General features: G+C 44.8%; 1 protein-coding gene across 1 annotated transcript in view; it reads left to right on the top strand.

The window, feature by feature from the left end:
- Positions 1 to 16566, top strand: part of NPEPPS (aminopeptidase puromycin sensitive) — a 1948381-nt gene that overhangs the window by 591529 nt on the left and 1340286 nt on the right. Inside the window, exon 10 of the mRNA XM_044054968.1 lies at positions 3517 to 3577. Within this exon, the coding sequence (XP_043910903.1) occupies positions 3517 to 3577 (61 nt within the window). The remainder of the gene's footprint in view (positions 1 to 3516; positions 3578 to 16566) is intronic.

Genomic DNA, 16566 nt, shown 5'->3' with positions numbered 1-16566 from the left:
TTCGAACCATCTTCGTCTGCAGAGCTAACACTTCTCTTCTGGAAGACGGGTTTCATTTTGGCCATCACTTCTGCCAGCAGAGTCTTTGAGCTGCAAGCACTCATGGCTGTCGAACCCATCATCATCTTCCATGCAGACAGGGTATCCCTCAGAACTAACCCATCCTTCTTGCCCAAGGTGGTGTCCATTGTGGCTCTCAATCAATCCATTCATTTGCCCACCTTCTTTCCTAATCCACAGAACACTGGGGAAAGGACTCTTCATTCTCTAGTTGTGCACAGACAGTTCAGATTCTATCTGGACAGGACTAAATCCTTCAGAAAGTCAGATCATTTGCTGGTTAGCTTTGCTACAGGGGCAGAAGGCAAAGCCATCTCCAAGCAAACCATTTCCAAATGGATAGCACACTGCATTAATTTCTGCTACAAACCGCATGGAAAGCCTCCCCCAAGGGGGTCAGGACACACTCCACCAGAGCAGCCTCCACCTCTGCAGCTTTCGTAAGAGGAGTCCCCACCAGGGACATCCTAGAGGCTGCCACCTGGACATCTGTTCACACTTTTACCAAGCATTACCACCTACCTCTCTTTTCCAAATCCAGGGCAGGGTTTGCCTCTGCAGTCTTGCAGGGCATCCTAGCCAGCCCCTAGTTTCCTTGCTGCCTCCACCCATTTCCTTAGCTTTGGGAGTCTACCCAAATGTGATGACTGCAACAGTGAAACACGAAGAACATTGTACAATTGTGTACACTTACCATAAATGTAGAAGTTGAGTGTATTCACTGTTGCAGTCCTGGTTTCCCTCCCTCCATCCCCATTTATTCTCTTTCCTTACAAGGGACATATTGGTATTTTCCTCTGGTGAGGTTCTTCCACCAGAACCTGGCCTACTTTGGGGGCTCCTGACAGGTTAGGGCAAGAAAAACTGATGTAATGGCGTCGGCTGCCTTACTTTATACTACTGACGACCTGACATCAGTCCTCAAGCGACAGCAACTGACAGAGAAATACTAAGCCTCTGGTATTCGGGCCTGCCGAGGGTACCCTGCCAGTGATAACCCAAATGTGATGACTGCAATAGTGAATACACTCGAACATCTACATTTATGATGTGTACACAACTGTACTTTCAAGCTACACCCCTCCTAGCTGACCAGTTTTCTCTCTGTTGTCTTCAGGCTGCTGGCTTGAAGATGGTCTGAGGACCTCACATATATATCCATCCTTGTACCCCAGCGCACACAAGCAGCAATTCTACATTGGACATATACCCTTGGGAAGATAAAGCATTAGTACCTTGGTTGTATGTCCGCGGCAAAAATCCTTCTAAGATAAGTGATCAGTAGGACATCTACTGTTATGCTAAATTCTTACACAGCTGTACTTTCTCCAAGTGTTATTGGAATTTCACATCCTCTGCATAGCTTTGATATTTGTAGGCAACTCAAGATTCAGCCTACAAGGAACCAAACCATTCAGAAAAGATATTCAATTATTCATATCTTTTCCCCAAATAAAATGGGCAAGGAAATCTGTAAGCAGGTGTTATCCAGATTTTTTTTTTGTTGCACCACCTTTGTTTACTGTTCCAGAAGTAATACCTTGCTTGCTAAACCAATAGGTCATTCTACAAGATCTTTTCAAGTCTCCACTGCCTTCTTAAGAAATTCTTTGGTGGAGCAACATTGTCAGTGTCGCATACCTTTGCCAAACATTATAAATTGGATGTCATATGTATATGCTCTCTCCTTTTCATCTCAATGCATCTAAAATGATATCCTTCCCTCCTCTCACTCTTCCAGATTCTCTTTGCTTCAAAAGACCAACAGACCAGTTTGGAAACATCTTCCTGTAATTCCTTCTTATGTCTCCCTGTATTACTTATGTCATCTAGTGTCTAGCATATGCCTTCCTGATTGGCAGTCTCAAGATGAGACTAATGAGATCACAGTGGAATTATGGGAGGAAACATCTGAAGGAGCTCAAGGCCAGATCATATCCGACATGTAGCTTGGTTACTTACCCAGCAGTTATATCGGACCAATTAGGGTAAAAAGAATCCAGCTTTATGATAAGTAGATAACTTCTGTTTTTTTCTGTGTGGAGTTTTCTAACTCTGCAACTATTTGAAACAGTTCTTCTTGTGAAACCTCATATTCAGCCAGTCTTGCCTTCATTTCTGAAGTTTTATCAGCTCATCTGAAAGACTACTTAAAGCTTGTATTCTTTTTTACCTGTTGTCATTTGAATTTATGTATTCCTCCAGTGGCTTACTTTTTAAACATCTCTGAATGCATTTGGTGTATTTTTTTTCTCTAAATTACTGGAAGTCATCTCCTGTACTAAAGTTGAACCTAAACTGCTTTTTGCTGAACAGTAGGCTTGCCACCTGTCCGGTATTTTTCCTGACTATCCAGAAATCAGAATGATTTCTCTGGTAGTCTTGCAAGCATTGTACAAACTCCAGCATTTTGTTTAGAAGCATGGACAGAATTCTGAAGTTTGTTAAAAGGCTACCTCTGTCCGTTTATTTTTTTCTCTCTCCACAAACAGCATTGCTAAAGTGATGGGGCAGAGGCTGAGGTAATCTGTCGTATTATTCTTTCTTTTTCTTAGAGTAAGTAAAAATGGACTAAAAGAGGCATTCTTCTCTAATCACTGATGCGTTTACTTCATAAAGTTGGAGTGGATGTGGGTGGAGAATGGTTGGGCCTGGGTAGAGTCATGAGTAATTCAGGGGTGTATGGCGTCATTCCGGTTTTCAGCATCACAAGACGTGGCAGCTCTATTGAACAGCTGTAAGGCTCTTCCAAATCAGATAATTTTCTTTTCTAGTCATTTTTCTCTGACATTTCTTCTTTGCTGAAATCCTGGCAGTAGTGACTGGTCAGAAACTGAATTTTACCCAAATTTGTAACTTTGCTCCCCCCCAGCCCCCTGAAGTTTCTCTTTTCATACTGGGAGTGTTCTACAGCCATATTAGAAATCCTCTGTTGTGTTTTGAGCCTTGCATATCTTTGGGTAGAAATGCGGGCTTACCAATTTTCAAGCCTCTCCATCCCCAGTATGCACAGTTGCATGCAAAACGGTAAACAGAACTGTCCTGACATTGCATGCTCAGGGCATTTGCAAAATATGGTTGGCAGTCTTGTGTTAGAGTACCAACCTGGACTATTGGAGTGTTACAAGTATACCCCCTTACACCTGTGTGTGTGTAGAAAGCTGGATAATTGTACTGAACTGCTATCCTGGTTACCTGGTTTTGGAACAGTACATACCCTTAAGTGAAATTGTGCAATGCAGAGCAAGTAATTATAATAGTTAGTCCCAGATTAAATTTGTCTTTGAAACAGATTTCTATTTTTTTGTACATTATTTATGGTACTTCCAAACTAATAAAAATATTTTATTATATTGATGGTGTATTGGAAACATCATTTATCAAGTTTGGTGAGTCTGAGTTGCTGTTAACTTTGCAGCTGTAAGTTTATTTAAATGTGTATTTTTTTTTTTCCAGGATTTCAGGTTGGGCATGAAACTGTATCTCACAAAGTTTCAACACAGAAATGCGAAGACAGGTAACAGTACTTTTCTTGGCCTGTTTTTTTTTGTAGTCTAATAATTTCACATTTTATCTGGTTGGGATGCACAAGGTGTTAATGATTATGGTTTCTGAAAGATGTATTGTGATACTGGTACATCATTGATACAAACAGATCAGTAGTGTTGACTCTTTCAAAGCCCTGTCCTGCTGCAATGACATCTACTTCACTTTATTGGTTACAAAAGCTAAGACTTGCATTGGTAGAAAAACAGCCATCCTCGTTTTATTCTCCAGGATGATTTTAGCATTGCAGTACATTGACCTCACACAGTGGTAGTTTTAACCTGATCAGTGCACAAGTGTGTGTGTTTTTTTTTTTTTAAGGTATATAGCTGTATTTAGATATTTGAATGCATATCATAAGTTTTTCATCTAAGACGGAAGCTGTAATAACTCTCAGAACTCAAGTTTATCCACCTTGTTTTTTTTTTTTACCCAGTCATTAGTTTTGCCTTAGTCCTTGTGATGACCATCACTGGTGGTGTGCTCATGTCCGGTAAAATCTTCAGTCATAGGTTAAGTACCAGGCAGGAGGTTTTGGTTCATAGGTTAAGTACCAGGCAGGAGGTTTTGGTTCATAGGTTAAGTACCAGACAGGAAGTTGTGGGTCATATGTTGAGTACCAGGCAAGGGGGTTTTGGGCCATAGGTTAAGTACTAGGCAGAAGGTATGAAAACCCATATAGCCCACTGTGCACCTCAAGAAATATCATCAGTAACTTTAAGATGCTACTAATCCTCGGTAACTTGATGTGAACCCATGTGATCAAGACTATACAGCTTACCTTGCAGAAGTTGGTTCCTGAGGAGCTGAGTACTTTGGGTAATGACATCCTATATATGTTATGACATGCATAATGAAGTTCTAAGTATGTTATGACATGGGTAATGAAGTCCTATATATATTATGATGTGTGCTCTTAATATTACCACTGCTCATGAAATAGGGAAGAACTAGTAATAACCAGAAAGGCAAGACACAAACCTCATTGTAGAAGTCTGCCTAACATGGGAAAAGATGAAAAACTTTATTAACTGAGCTTATTTAAATAAGCTATGCAACAGATGGAGGAAACTATTACATAAGGCAAAATCCCAAAAAGGGAAGGCATCCCTTATCAGTACTAGTAAGAAACTTCGATCCCTCATAAAATCATCAAAGGCTAGTTTTGAAAGAAAAATCGCCAAAGACTTTAAAGATAATCACAAGGCGTTCTTTAGCTACATCAAGAATCTGGGTGGCAACTCTCAGATCTGCTCTCAGCTGGTGCAAAATGGCACAAAATACACCAAACCCACTGACATTGCCAACATCCTGGCGGACAGGTTCAGTGCAAACTTTACCCCCCCCCCCCCAAAAAAAAAGGGCCAGTGTCTATCCCAGAAGAATGCAGTCCGCCAGACATCACAGACACACAGGTGAAAGCAGCCCTCTCCAAAGTAAAAAAACACAGCATCAGTGGGACCGGATGGTATCCCGGGGTGCGTCTTACACGAGCTCCAAAATGAACTAAATCCTCACATAAACTCTCTGTTCCAACTCAGCCTTACCACAGGTTACGTACCCAAAGAATGGCGTACAGCAACAGTGATCCCGCTCCACAAAGGTGGCGCCACAACGGATCCCGAGAACTATCGCCCTATAAGCCTGACTAAGTCTGGTCTGCAAGGCTATGGAGCACATCATCATAGATCTCATAAACAGACATTGGGAACCTCCAAACACTGGACTTTACCCAATTCGGCTTTGTTAAAGGCAGATCTTGCCTCTTAAACCTCGTTGACTTCTTCGAAATAGTAACCAAAGAGATAGATAAGGGAAAGGTAGTCCACACAGCCTACCTGGACCACGCAAAGGCCTTCGACACAATACCCCACTCTGGCATCACAAATAAGCTTATCAGCTTAAATATTAACCCATGTGTCACAAGATGGGTTGCAAACTGGCTCAGGGATAGAACTCGCATGGTCAGAGTCGCGGGTACCATGTCCGACTCTAAACCGGTTACAAGTGGCGTCCCACAGGGCTCAGTCCTGGGACCCCTCTTGTTCGATATATACTTCTCTGAGGTACAGGCAAACACGGGAGGACTGTGGCTTACCAAGTTCACAGATGATTGCAAACTGGGAGCCGTAATAGACTCGCCGGCTGACACAAGCATCCTCCAGAAGGGCCTTACGGAGACGGATATCTGGTGTCAGAACCATGGCCTCAAGCTAAATGCCAAAAAGTGCATAGTCATCCCCTTTGGGAAAAACAGTGCCCACAAACTACCACATAGGGAGGTAATCCACTAAGTACGGAAGAAGTAATTAGGGATCTGGGGACCCAAGTAGATAGTAACCTCTCCTTTGACAATCATATTGCCAAAGTGGTTAGAAAAATCTTCTATATAGCTGACCTAATCACAAAAGGGTTCACATCTAGATCAAGAGAGGTCATTGTGCCCCTCTACTCGTTGCTCATCAGGCCCATAATTGAGTACAATGCCCCATTTGGGATGTACTGTACCCGACACATGCAACAGCTGGAGAGACCTCAAAAATACCTCACCAAGAGGATCATGGGCCTCACAGATGCCGTATGCAGCTCGAATAAAGAAACTCCAGCTCTACTCAGTTGCTTACCGCCTACTCAGAGGCGATCTCTGCCTGACGTACAAGGCCATGTCTAACCCGGAATTGTTGGACATGCTCCACCTCAAGAAAACCAAATCCATTAGAGCTACATGCTCCAGGGATTTAAACCTTAGCACAACAATAAATAGGACATGTTGGAGGGTTAAATTCATATCACAAAGGCTTCCCTCGCTCTGGAATAGAATCCCAGTCCATGTTAGGCAGAGCCCCTCGCTGACCCTCTTCAAGAGAAATCTTGATGAGCAGATGGGAAATCGTAAATTTACTCCTGGGATCACTTCTATTGCCCTGCTGGACAGAGGCTCAGGAATCTAGTCTAAAAGGGAGGTGAAAGCCAACACATTCTGGCTAGGCTTATAAATGCCCTAGGGCAGATAGCCTAGTTACCTACCTATGAACCTATAAATGTAGGGAAATATTTTTTATTTTTTTTTGCTTGTTTTTACTCTTTCCTCAGTTGATTTTTCCCCCTGGGTTTATGTACAAATAACCATTGAGCCTCAGAATCAGATTTTTCACTGGCTAGAACTTCAAAAAAATTAGTATCAGTCCCTTCTCCTACCCGCTCTTCCTGCATGCACTCTCTCTCCTCATTTCCTCCCATAGTTTTTTCTTCTATATTTTCTTCAGCTAGTTAACCCTGTCCCCCAGCTTATTGTCCTTCCTCGTGTAGGTTTTCTTCCCTTTTCACGTTTTGCATTTCAAAACTGCTTTCAACCTGTACTCCTCCATTCCATAAGTCTCTCTCATCTCTAACTTTCACAGTATTATCAGCAGTTTCACAAAGATCCTGCATGCATTTTTAATATTTTTCTAGTTCATCAGCTCTAATATGTAGAGTAACCTTTTTTTATTTAACATTTAAGTTACTGCCAGAAAACAAGTAATTGTTTGGTAAATGTCCTCCTTTTTGTTACACTGTTCTGGAAGTTTCATCATCAGTCCGTCAGTTTCAGAGGTTTTCAGTCTCTCTCCCAATTTGTATCAAAGGCAAAATTTCTTGAGCTTAAAAACTCAGAACAGTTACCAAATTGTCCCATACATATAATGTCTGTCTGTTGCAGTGTCACTTTGTTCTTATTCTCACTGTTGGCTTCTTTTTTCAAAAACATTTCTACTTGTGTGTTGCTCTCCTTTTTTGTCTGCTAACACTGCTTGCAAATGTTTTAGTTCCGGCATTATCTGCTGCCACAAAACCAGATGGCTTCTTAGTTTACTTTCTTCTTTTACCTTCACTGTTGCATACATTTTAACTGCTGCATTCTCTAATGCACATCACCTAGTTCCTTTTCCACACTACTTTTTCAGAAGTGCTGAGGATCGTAGTCTGCCATTTCACCCCATGAAACTGCAGAACTGTCACCTGGATTATCCTGCTTGATTATTTTTAATAGAACATCATCTGCAAGCCTTCCTGATGGCAGTTCCGTTATCTGTATCACTTAAACAGACTGTTGTCCATAGAAGCAGCTATACACTGCTCATTTGTAACATCCACTACACAGGAATCTTTGTTTACATACTGAAGCTCCATATTGAACACATTTTTCTCCAGACTCTCACGTTCCACTTGCAAACTCTCCACAGCCTTTCTGTCCTCCTCCATGCTGCTGCTGCTTCCCTTAGACCTCTTCCTTGCTGCTGTAGGACCCCTCTGGCACCACCTAGCAGCTGCAGAGAGTCAAGAACAAGTTTGTCTGGAAAAGAGATCACTAGCCTAGCTGGACTAACCAGGGCAACAACAAAACATAAATAACCTGTTTATGGACTTTTCCTGCATTTGATTAGATAAACCACATTCTTAGAAGTGTGTGTAATGACACCCTAAATTATGAAATTTCTGTTCTGCAAAGTTGGATTGTAGGCAGTACAAATTGTCTGACATGTTTTGCATCTTGTATGGTTGAAGAATTTTACCATTTTAGGCCCCGTTTTGGGCTGTTTTGATGTGGACTGTGTGTGCTTTTCACAAGAAGATTGTATGTATTTGGTGGTTTGAATGACAGTAGTGGGAATGCATGAAAATATTTCTCAGCATGTCATCGTCACATAGTATTGTTTGGAGGTCCCTTACAATTTTGTAGAATTTAACTTCTGGGGTAATACATTGTTACCAATGGAACTTATAAGGGGTTCTGTCTTTATATTGGATGTTACAGCAGTCTCTTATAATCAGTAGTGCAGCAACACCAGTAGTCAAAAAAGTTCAAGCAGAAGTGAATTTGTCTTCCGTATATTTAATGTTGGTAGTTTACAATAGTGCAGGAGTGTCTAAAGTAGTATTAACATGGATGTTCTTCATCTTTCATTGTTGCAGTGTTATTCACTGTGAATAAACTATATATTTAATACAAGATTGGTGGCATCTTTTTCGCTGACTTTGTAGTCTGGTGTGCTTTAACACTTGTTTGGTGTTCTTTTTATACCTGTGAGGGTATCCCTGCTGTTGTAGCCCTCGGCCGGCCTGAATACCAGAGTCATTGTTTTTCTGCGTTGGCTGCTGTCACTTGTTGACTGACGTCAGGCCGTCAGTGCTGTAACGCAAGGCAGCTGACGCCATTCCATCAGTCTTTCTTGCTGTGGAGCCCGTAGCAGAAGCAGTTCGCAAGTGTGCCTGTCAGTCACTACCAGAGCTCGAATTACAGCTGAAAACAACTAAAGCTAAGTACCCCGTTGGGGATCTTTTTTTCTTGCACTAACTGATGTCTGAAAAAGTTAACAGTTGTCTCACCTGTGGAAAGCAGATCCAACACAGAGACTTCCATTCATACTGTGTCACTTGTTTAGGCCCAGACCATGACGTTCCCTGTTGCTGGTTCTGTGCCCTCTTTAACGCGAGAACCATTCGTCGTAGAGCTGTTATTGTAGACAGGTATTTTCGTCTACCATCTTCGCATTCTGAAATGGCGTCCATCAGCCAGCAATCCGTAGGCTTTTGAAAAAACGGAGAGATAAAGATGGAGACAGACCACACAAGGCTAAGTCTTCTGACGACGCTACCAGTAAGCAGGTAGTCAGCTCTCCGGAATTCAGTGAGGTGCTTTCACAGCCCCTGATGCCCAATACGATATCTACGCAGGCCTCTGCCGAGACCCTTTTGGAGTCCAGTATGCCGCAGAAATCTTTGTCCATTTTCCGAACCTTTGGTTGTCTCTACCTCGGTTGGGTCTGGAGACTCGACGCAGGCACCAGCTTCCAAGGAGACCTTTCGCACTACTGATTCTAGACGAAAACAGACATCCTCTCATTCGACTACTGTTTGTCAGACCAATGGATACTCTTAAGCCTAGAAGCCAGGCCACTCCTAGAAAATCTATCTCTAGTCACCATCTTACTCCTGCTCCACCACCCCAAGCCCAAATGCTTCAGATGACGGAGGATATTGTCTCCCTTATCAGGGGTAGTCGCGCCACAACTTCTAAACGGAAAAGACATCCTTCTCCTAAAATAATGACGAGCAAGATTCAGAGGATTTTAATTATTCAGATTTTGAAGAGGAATAACAGCCTCTTACTGCTTATGAAGATTCAGATGCAGAGGAATCCATTCCTTCTGCCTTCCCACCAGAAGACCTTTCCTTTGAGGACACCCTTCAAACCCTCAGGGAAGATTTCCGCTGGGAATTTTCAGGACTTCCCTTAGTCTAAGAAAAGACTAAGAGTTCCTAGACCTGCCCCAGCACAGAGCCCTGGCCAGCCCCCCATCCCCCATCTTATAAGTGGTGAATTATGTATCTGAAGTAGTTAACTTCATTTTATCTGCTACCTGTGGGTATACGGATCCGTATCGGATCTGAGCCGGCAACGGTTTTTCTAGCATATGCTCCAAGCTCCGAGTTCCTCCCCTTACCCATAATGCCCTATATCTCCTATCTTCAGTCAGATCTAGTTTGCCGCGTCAGTAGTGTGCATCGTGGTCTCCTTTGCTCTGAGCTCGGGGATAGCAAGTGGTATTTTTTCTGGTATCTAGGTGTGTTTAAGTAAATTTTTTTCTCTTCCTCCCCTTGTGTAGTATCTCGCTTGGTTGTCGGTGTTTAAAAAAAAAAAAAAAAAAAAAAAAAGTTTTGTATAGTTTAGTAGTTAGGCCTGCCCTTCCCCTACCTGTGTGTGAGTGGTTTTGGAGGTAGTGTTTGTACCTTTCAGTGCAGGACTATGGCTGACCAGCCGAAGCCTAACTTTAAAAAATGTACAGTGTGTGGCCATAAGCTCTTCCCGGCCGATGGTCACACTCTGTGTGTAATTTGCTTGGGAGTGGCACATTTGTCCACTCAATGTGCTGTCTGTTCAGGTTTTAATCCTAGGGCCCTTAGGGATCGTAAGGCCAAGCTAGTTGCCAAAGGCCTTCTCCCTGCTGCCATGCTGGAGTCTGCCTCTGTCTCTAGTGCATCACCTCCCACCCAGACAGGGACTCAACCTCCCTCTTCTTCTGGTGATAGGTCTTCCAAGGACAAATCTTCAGTCAGCGTGGCTGACAAAGAAAGAGAGAGAAAAAGATAAAGAAAGGTGCAGAGAGGAAAGGGGAGAAAAAGGACCGGCATCGTAAGAGATCCCCAGACAGGGAGCTCTTTTTCAGCCCCCCATCTAAGACCATGAGGCCTGTTTCCCCACAGCTCCGGTCTCCTCGTTTCTCACCGGAGTCGTTGGAACATTCGGACCCAAGGCCTTCCTCCCCACTGCGCAGACCAGCCAGATCCGAGTCGGTGGCCTCTTCGAGGTAGACTTGGAACCTATCGGACATGGATATGGACAGGATGATGCGGAGATTTATTCAGACCCAAATTCAGATAGGAGTCTTTCCAGGCCCCTCTCCCTCTGGAGGGGGTACCTCCATGTCTCTTTTCCGCCCCATCTCTCCTTCCCCGATCCGTGCTTCGGGGCTCTTGGATCCGAGGTTTTTCGGAGCTGGTAGCTCGTTACCGACTGTTCCTCCAACCTAGACTCCAGCTGTTACCTTGAGTTCCTCGGATCTGACTTGTTCGGATCAGAGTGACTCTCGGAGCCGCAGACAGGGAGTCTGACCCGGAGGAATGGATTCTTTGGCTCCGACCTTTTCAGATCGATCCATTCCCTCGGACCTCAGGCTATCCTGGCTTCAGCTCCAGTCCCCGCTTCTGATCAGGGGAGGGCTTCTCCCTCGGCCTTCGAAGTGGTGGAGAAGGTTCTCTCCCAGGGATTGAGACCCCAGCCCATCCTCTCTGATACCATCCAGGCCCCCCTGGATTTGGTGATGACTCCCTTCAATCCTGTCTCAGGGACAGCCCATGCCAGAGGATCCCCAGGTTAATTTCCCTGAGGAAACCCCTGCGGCTCACGGATCCCCTTCTGAAAGTCCCACTGAAGAAGGTCATCGTAAGCGCAATTGCAAAAGGAGGCACTGGGACTCCCCAGAGTCCGTCACTACGGACACTGACTTAGATGAAGGAAGAAGGTTCCCCCAGATCACCTCCCGAAGACTTTTTCGGAGAAATTATGGAGATCCTCCACCAGAGGGGGAGGTTGGTCAGCCCCAAAACATTCTGGGGATTAGTCAGTGTTCCTGGAGGCCTTTGGCACGGGCCCATCTACTTCCTGGGTGTCCCCGCCAGCGGACCCCTTGGTGGACCTCATCACCACCAGGGCATGGAAGGAACCTGACACCGTAGAGCCCATTCCCAAATGCCCTGACAAGGTTTTATCTCCCCCTTCTGACAGGCAAGTTGAAAGGAGCCCCAGTTGATGCTATGTTGGTTGCACTGGCCGCAAAGAAGGAACTAGCACAGGAGAGGTCCTCAATCCACCCTCCAAACAAGGAGTCTAGGTCGGTGGATAGGTTTGGGAAGTGTGTTTACTCCTCAGCGACCTTTTCTATCCATGCGCTGAATTATTTGGCACATGTGATTCGGCTTCAGCGAGACCTTGCTTCGGAATTCGCTGAGTCGCCCCCAGAGTCTTTATCGCCACAGGACAGACAGTTGTTCTCTGTGAAAATGTCTACTCTGAAGTCTGTCTCAAACATGTCAATGTGGCTCCTTTCCCATGCCACGGAAGGAGCAGCTGGGGCGGCTGGGACAGGCATAGCCATGAGGCATCATGCCTGGCTCAGGTTGTCAGTTCACGGACCCTTTCAAGGCGTCGTTTATCAACGCTCCCTTCGGCTCTTCCCTTTTTGGGAAGACAGTACGTGACACACTTGTTCAGAGTGAAAAGGACTGACTTTGTCTGCCATCGGAGTCCGCTTCTCTAGCCCTCAGCAGTCCTTCTCTAGGAATCAGAGGGCAGAAGATGATGTGGTTCTGAAAATCTCAGTTTTCCCGGGTTTCTCAGAACAACTATTCCCCCAGAGGCAGAGGGGGACAGGATTGACGCTGATCCAGAGGTAGAGGGGGTCCCAGGAATTTCGGGTCTAGGGAACCCTTTTCTGATAGAACTGGTCAGCAGCCCTGAGGGGTTGCCTGACTGTCCTACTCTGGAGGCAGTCTGGGGACGATTGTCCTTACACCCAGCGGCATGGGAGTCCATTACAACAGATCGCTGGGTTTTACAGATAATATCCAGAGGTTACTCTATCCCATTTGTTGCCCCTCCAAATATTACAGAACGCCTCCCGGATGTTCCACCGGCTCACAGGGAGGCCGCAGCTCTAGAGGTTTCAAAGCTGCTTCTCAAACGAGCCATCAGACAGGGCCCCCCCCCCAATCAGTCCAGATTAGGTGTCTACTCAAGGTTCTTTTTGGTGCCAAAAAAGACTGGGGACCTCAGGCCCATTCTAGACCTGTCAACATTAAACCTGTCATTAGCCAAACAGAAATTCCGGATGGTCACCCTACAGTCCATTCTACCTTCTCAGAGAGTGCGACTGGATGTGTTCGTTAGACCTCCAGGATGCTTACTACCACATCAAAATACACAGAAGCTCCAGGAGGTTTCTGCACTTCCGCTGGGAGCCAGTCATTTTCAGTTCAGAGCCCTACCCTTTGGTCTCACCACAGCGCTCAGGATGTTCACCAAGGTAATGGCAGTTGTAGCGGCTCACCTGAGGCTTTAGGGTATTCAGGTGTTTCCATACCTGGACGACTGGCTCCTCGCTGCACCCAACAAGCATCAATTGTGTCTGGCCTGAGATTGTCATTCAGTTGGCAGATCTACTGGGAATTAGTCAATGTTCACAAATCCCATTTGCAACCAGTACAAGTTCTAAATTTCATTGGGGCACGGCTAGACACTTTGCAGATGAAGGTATTCCTAACTCCAGACAGGATCCTACACCTCAGGTGCCACATAGCTCAGATAGCGAACTCCAAGTCTTCAAAGGCGAGCGAGGTTCTCTGGGCTCTGGACTCCATGGCTGCCGCCATATCGCTTCTCCCTTGTGCGTGCCTTCACATGCGGGATGTTCTTCGTGTTTCACTGTTGCAGTCATTACATTAGGGTAATCTGCTGGCAGGTTGCCCTCAGTCGGCCTGAATTCCAAAGTCTTGGGTCCTGCGTCGGTTGCTGTCTCCTCTTCCATGACGTCAGGTCGCCAGGGGTATAAAACAGGCAGCCAATGCCTTTTTCTTTAGTCTTTCTTGCCACGCGGTGCCCAAAGCAGTTGGCAAGTGCCAGTCGGCCGACTCCTGAAATTTTCAAATTCGAGTTTTAGAACCGAAGTCTTCACTAAAGCCAAGTACCCCGTTGGGGAAACTTTTTCTTGCTCCATACCGATGTCTGTAAAAGTTAATAATTGCATTACTTGTGGGAAGCAAATACCTCATAAGGATTTCCATTTATACTGTATTCCTTGTCTAGGCCCTGATCATAACATGCTTAGCTGTCTGTTTTGTGCTAGATTTAACCAACGCACTATTAAGCGTTGGTATATCTTTGCTTCAAAATATTTTGGAAACAGATTTAACTATCCTGAAATGTCGTCGGATAGCAATCCAGCTACCAGAGTTCACAAAAAATGCAAAGAAAAGGACAGAGACCGTTGAGGTCCAAAACCGACGAAGCTTCTCCTAAGCCATTTGCCGGTACTCAGTGAGGTGCTTTCGCAGCCCCTGATACCCGCTACTTTTGAGTCGCAGGCCTCTACCGAGACCTATGTGAAGTCCGGCACGCTGTGAGATTCTCAAAGTATTGTACCCGCGGATGTCTCTCCCTCGGATGGGTCCGGAGCCGCTGAGCAGGCACCGGCTTCTGAGGGTGTCTTCAGGCCACGGCATTTTTATATAAAACCGACGCCAGCTTCATAATCAAAGACAAAAGCAACTTCTAAAGCTAAAAAAACGATGCATGAGCCACGTGCACAGGCCTCTATGCCCAAAAAGCTGAAGACCTACCTTGATCAGGGGTTCCCAACCCCCTCCTGATTAGAGGCCTAGGCAAGACACTGATTATGAATCTTCAGATCAGGTTTCTATTTCTTCTGATTCCTCTTCTGATCAGGAATTAACTTTACCACCTTATGAGGATTCTGATGCAGAGGAATCTATCCCATCTGCAACTCCTCCTGAATATTATTCCTTTGGAGAAACCTTGCATACTTTGAGGGAGCATTTTCACTGGGAGAGTCAAGATTTCTCAGAATCAAAAAAGAGGCTTAGGGATTTCCTTCTCCCTCAGCATAGGCCTTTAGCCATACTCTCCTATTTTAGACATTGTGGATGATGTGTTTTCGGAGTCAAGCTTGACTCCAGACTCCTTACCCTCCGGCTCCTAGCAAGCCAGACAGATATTACAGTGTTCCTGACTCTCACAAATTTTTATTTAAAAACCCTGATGCTGACCCTGAAACTATTTCACAGGGTCCAAAAGGTGTTAAGGCCTCAACAGCAAAAAATCCTACCCCCTCTGACAGGGATTCCAGGGCACTGGATAGATGGGGAAAGAAGGTTTATCCATCTGCAACCTTGGCAAGTAAGGCCTTCAACTGACAGTTTCATATGCTCAAGTATCAACAACATGTTATGGGATTACTGAAACAGAAAATGATGATGATTTCTGAATGTGCAGAAAATAAAGAATTGCAGGAATTATTGCATGCAGCAGAACAGGTTGGAAAGCATACTTTGCAATGTGGTTTTGATTCCTCCTGCAGGGCCGCAGTTACTGGATCTGTGATTGAGGCATGCCTGGCTAAATGAGCAAAATTTGCCTGATCATGTTAAAGCTAAATTGCTAGATGCACCTTTACAGCATGATACTCTGGAATTAAGGCAGAAGAGATTTTAAAGAAAATGGAAGACAAAGCTAAGTCTATGCAAACTGTAAAAAGACTTCTTACAAGTGCAGCCACCAAGATTCAGTAGACACTGGCCTACAAAAAATTGGTCCTTTCCTGTGTCCGACAGAGCTCCACGGGGAACATCCAGATGCCCTAAAGGTTCTAGGTACCAGTCACAGGATTCTTACAGGTCAAAGCAATGGGGTACTTCTACCTCCAAATCTGGAGGAAATCAAGCACAACCCTACAGTAAAAAGTTTCAGTGACTTCCCTCTGCCATCACCAAGCACTTATCTTTTGGCAGCACCCTTGGGGGGAAACTTAGCACTTTATGCTCAAAATTGGCAGTTAATAACCCAGGACAAGTGGGTGTTAAACATAGTATCTCAGGGATACAGATTCCACTTCCACACACTGCCATTTGCAAACAGTTGGCCAGATCTGCCAAAAAATCAATGGGCAGAGGCACATAAATAAGTTGCGTCCCTCATGGATATGGGTCTATTCAGCCAGTGCCGGAACAGTAAAAAGGACAAAGGTTTTATTCAAGGCTGTTCTTGGTACCCAGAAAAGGCCAGGCCTGGTGCCCAATACTGGATTTATCAATTTTGAACACATTCCTGGACATTCCAAATTCAAAATGCTAACTTTGCAGCAGCTTCTGCCAATGCTGGGCAAGAACGCTTGGCTGGTGACAGACTTAAGAGGCATACCTGCATATCCCAATAAGGGAATCGTGCAGAAGATACCTCCGTTTCAAGGCTGGCTTTATGCATTACCAATTCTCTGCACTGCCCTTTGGCTTATCTACTGCACCCAGGGTCTTTGCAAAGTGCCTGGCACCAGTAATTGCATTTTGCAGACAAAGTAGTATTCAAATCTCTTCTTACTTGGACAAATGTCTCATTCAAGCAGAGAACAAGGACATTCTTCTTCAGCATCTGGCATTTGTGAAAAGGCTTCTAAAATGCCTAGGGTACACAGTAAACGAAAAGAAATCACAACTGGTACCCTCTCAAAAGATAACATTCCTGGGTGCAAGCTTGAATACAACTGCACAGATGGCTTTCCTCATGCCAGACAAACAAAGGCAACTGACTATTTACTTCAAACAGATGGCAACAAAAACCCAGTCATCTGC

This window comes from Protopterus annectens, chromosome 13.part0 (genome assembly GCF_019279795.1).
Source record: "Protopterus annectens isolate FY-2018-M chromosome 13.part0, PAN1.0, whole genome shotgun sequence".
Taxonomy (NCBI): domain Eukaryota; kingdom Metazoa; phylum Chordata; order Ceratodontiformes; family Protopteridae; genus Protopterus; species Protopterus annectens.
This window is presented reverse-complemented; position numbering and strand designations above follow the sequence as displayed.